Source organism: Mandrillus leucophaeus, unplaced genomic scaffold, assembly GCF_000951045.1.
Source record: "Mandrillus leucophaeus isolate KB7577 unplaced genomic scaffold, Mleu.le_1.0 Scaffold306, whole genome shotgun sequence".
Taxonomy (NCBI): domain Eukaryota; kingdom Metazoa; phylum Chordata; class Mammalia; order Primates; family Cercopithecidae; genus Mandrillus; species Mandrillus leucophaeus.
Genome location: NW_012103210.1, coordinates 608620 through 611063, shown reverse-complemented (window position 1 = coordinate 611063; position 2444 = coordinate 608620). Strand labels below are relative to the sequence as shown.

Here is a 2444-nt window from a genome sequence, read left to right as displayed (position 1 = left end):
AAGAAAACAATTTCTGTCTGGGCAAAATGGCTCAGGCCTATAATCCTAGCACTTTGGGAGGCAGAGGGAGGAGGCTCACTTGAAGCCAGGAGTTCGAGACCAGCCTGACCAACATGGTGAAACCCCACCTCTACTAAAAATACAAAATTAGCTGGGTGTGGTGGCGCACACTTGTAATCCCAGCTACTTGGGAGGTTGAGGCATGAGAATCACTTAAACCTGGGAGGTGGAGGTTGCAGTGGGCCGAGATCGCATCATTGCACTCCAGCCTGGGCAACAAGAGCAAAACTCTGTCTCAAAAACAAAAAACACACACGAGCTCAGATTCGCCTGAGATTTAGCTTTCAGAGAAAAGCCTCACCTCACCGGTATTTGTTTATTTGACAATAAAAAGACTGTACCACAGTCCCAAAGTAGCAGTGCCATCTGCTTTGTCTCATAAAAGTTATCAATTCTGTAGAGCATGTACATGTACATCCAAGGGCCCCTGACAGCTCTCCTGAAGATCACAGTTTTGTCCTGCACAGGGGCTGACCGATCATCCCTCAGCACAGTCTGACGGGACCACTTAAGGACGCTATGAGTCATTCCCTGAGGACACACAGACACTCAGCAATAATCGCACCTCAGATAAATCTCACCAGCTACGATCCTGCCACTGCGCAGAGCCAGGACACACCGACACTCAGGGAAATGCATTATTCGAGGAAGGAAGGGTTCTGCCACATCCCCACTCACCTTCCGCTTGGTCTCTTCAAACAAGCTCATGAGACTCTCCTTGGCAGTCAGGATAGGGTTGCTGGCAGCTAAACTGCGCATATAGTAATAGACAGCGTCAAGCTTCCTCCTCTGTGGAAAGAGGCCAGAGATATTCAGTCAACCAATTCTCTTCCTAACTCCAGCAAGAGGCAGCTGACTCAGGAAATCCTACTCTCTCTCCCAGCCTGTCTCCCAAACTGAGAGGAATTCCAACAACAAAACCAGAAATGCTATCTACGGGAGACGCCATCGCAACTGCATCACAGATCTCTTCTCGCACAGTATTATATCTTACATGCAGAGGTGCTCCAAGAACCAAGAACTCATAAGGAGAGAAAGGAATGAACAGCCTCTTAAAATACAAACAGAAGGCCGGGCGCGGTGGCTCAAGCCTGTAATCCCAGCACTTTGGGAGGCCGAGACGGGTGGATCATGAGGTCAGGAGATTGAGACCATCCTGGCTAACACGGTGAAACCCCGTCTCTATTAAAAAAATACAAAAAACTAGCCGGGCGAGGTGGCGGGCGCCTGTAGTCCCAGCTACTCGAGAGGCTGAGGCATGAGAATGGCGTAAACCCGGGAGGCGGAGCTTGCAGTGAGCCGAGATCGCGCCACTGCACTCCAGCCTGGGCGACAGCGCGAGACTCCGTCCCAAAAAAAAAAAAAAAAAAAAAAAGAGGATATCCCATAGAAGGCTGATCACAAATCAGACTAACCAACCTATCCATGCTACTTTAGTTCAGTCTCAGAATATAAGGTCAACCAAGAGGAAAAAATAAGTACAAAATCCCACATAGAATCCTAAAAAAGCATCATGTTGATGACGCTGAACAAAAAGCAGCCAAAAAAACAAAAACAAAACAAACAAACAAACAAAAATTCGAATCCTACTTTTTAAATTCTGCAGTGACACATAGTGGTGAGAGGGGGAAGTACATAATAAAAACGAAGCATCCATGAGAAGAGAAAAGATCATCAGGGAGCCTCAAGTGGTTTGTCTTCCTTGCAATCAGAGGGAAGTATCTGTGCCTCACAGCTGTAGGAACCAAGGCACCCAGGCCTACTGAGCTAGTTGGGCTCATTGTATCACTTTCAGGAACTTACATCACTGGGACTCAGGCTGCCCAGCCCATTCTCTTGCTCAGAATCCTTCCCAGACTCAGTGCCCTGGGAAGACCGTGGATGGGATGGATGAATCCAGATCTCCAGGCGAGTGGTGTCATCTCCAACGTGCCGGAAAGTAGACTTCTTTCCTTTCCGCCATTGGTCAGGGCTCAGTTCCAATTCTTCATGTTGCTTCTTTTCCATCTGTTCTGCCTATAAAACATACAAACACATAAGCTCATGGCCGGGTATGGTGGCTCACACCTGTAATCCCAGCACTTAAGAGACGCCAAGGCAGGTGGATCACTCGAGGTCAGGAGTTTGAGACCAGCCTGACCAAAATAGTGAAACCCCATCTCTATTAAAAATACAAAATTAGCTGGGTGTGGTGGCGCACACTTGTAATCCCAGCTACTTGGGAGGTTGATGCATGAGAATCACTTAAACCTGGGAGGTGGAGGTTGCAGTGGGCCGAGATCGCATCATTGCACTCCAGCCTGGGCAACAAGAGCAAAACTCTGTCTCAAAAACAAAAAACACACACGAGCTCAGATTCGCCTGAGATTTAGCTTTCAGAGAAA

At 48.0% G+C, this 2444-nt stretch overlaps 1 protein-coding gene across 1 annotated transcript in view; it reads right to left on the bottom strand.

Annotated features, from left to right (window-relative positions):
* Positions 1-2444, bottom strand: part of SMG6 (SMG6 nonsense mediated mRNA decay factor) — a 247894-nt gene that overhangs the window by 226465 nt on the left and 18985 nt on the right. Inside the window, 1 exon segment of the mRNA XM_011987266.1 lies at positions 1864-2100. Within this exon segment, the coding sequence (XP_011842656.1) occupies positions 1864-2100 (237 nt within the window).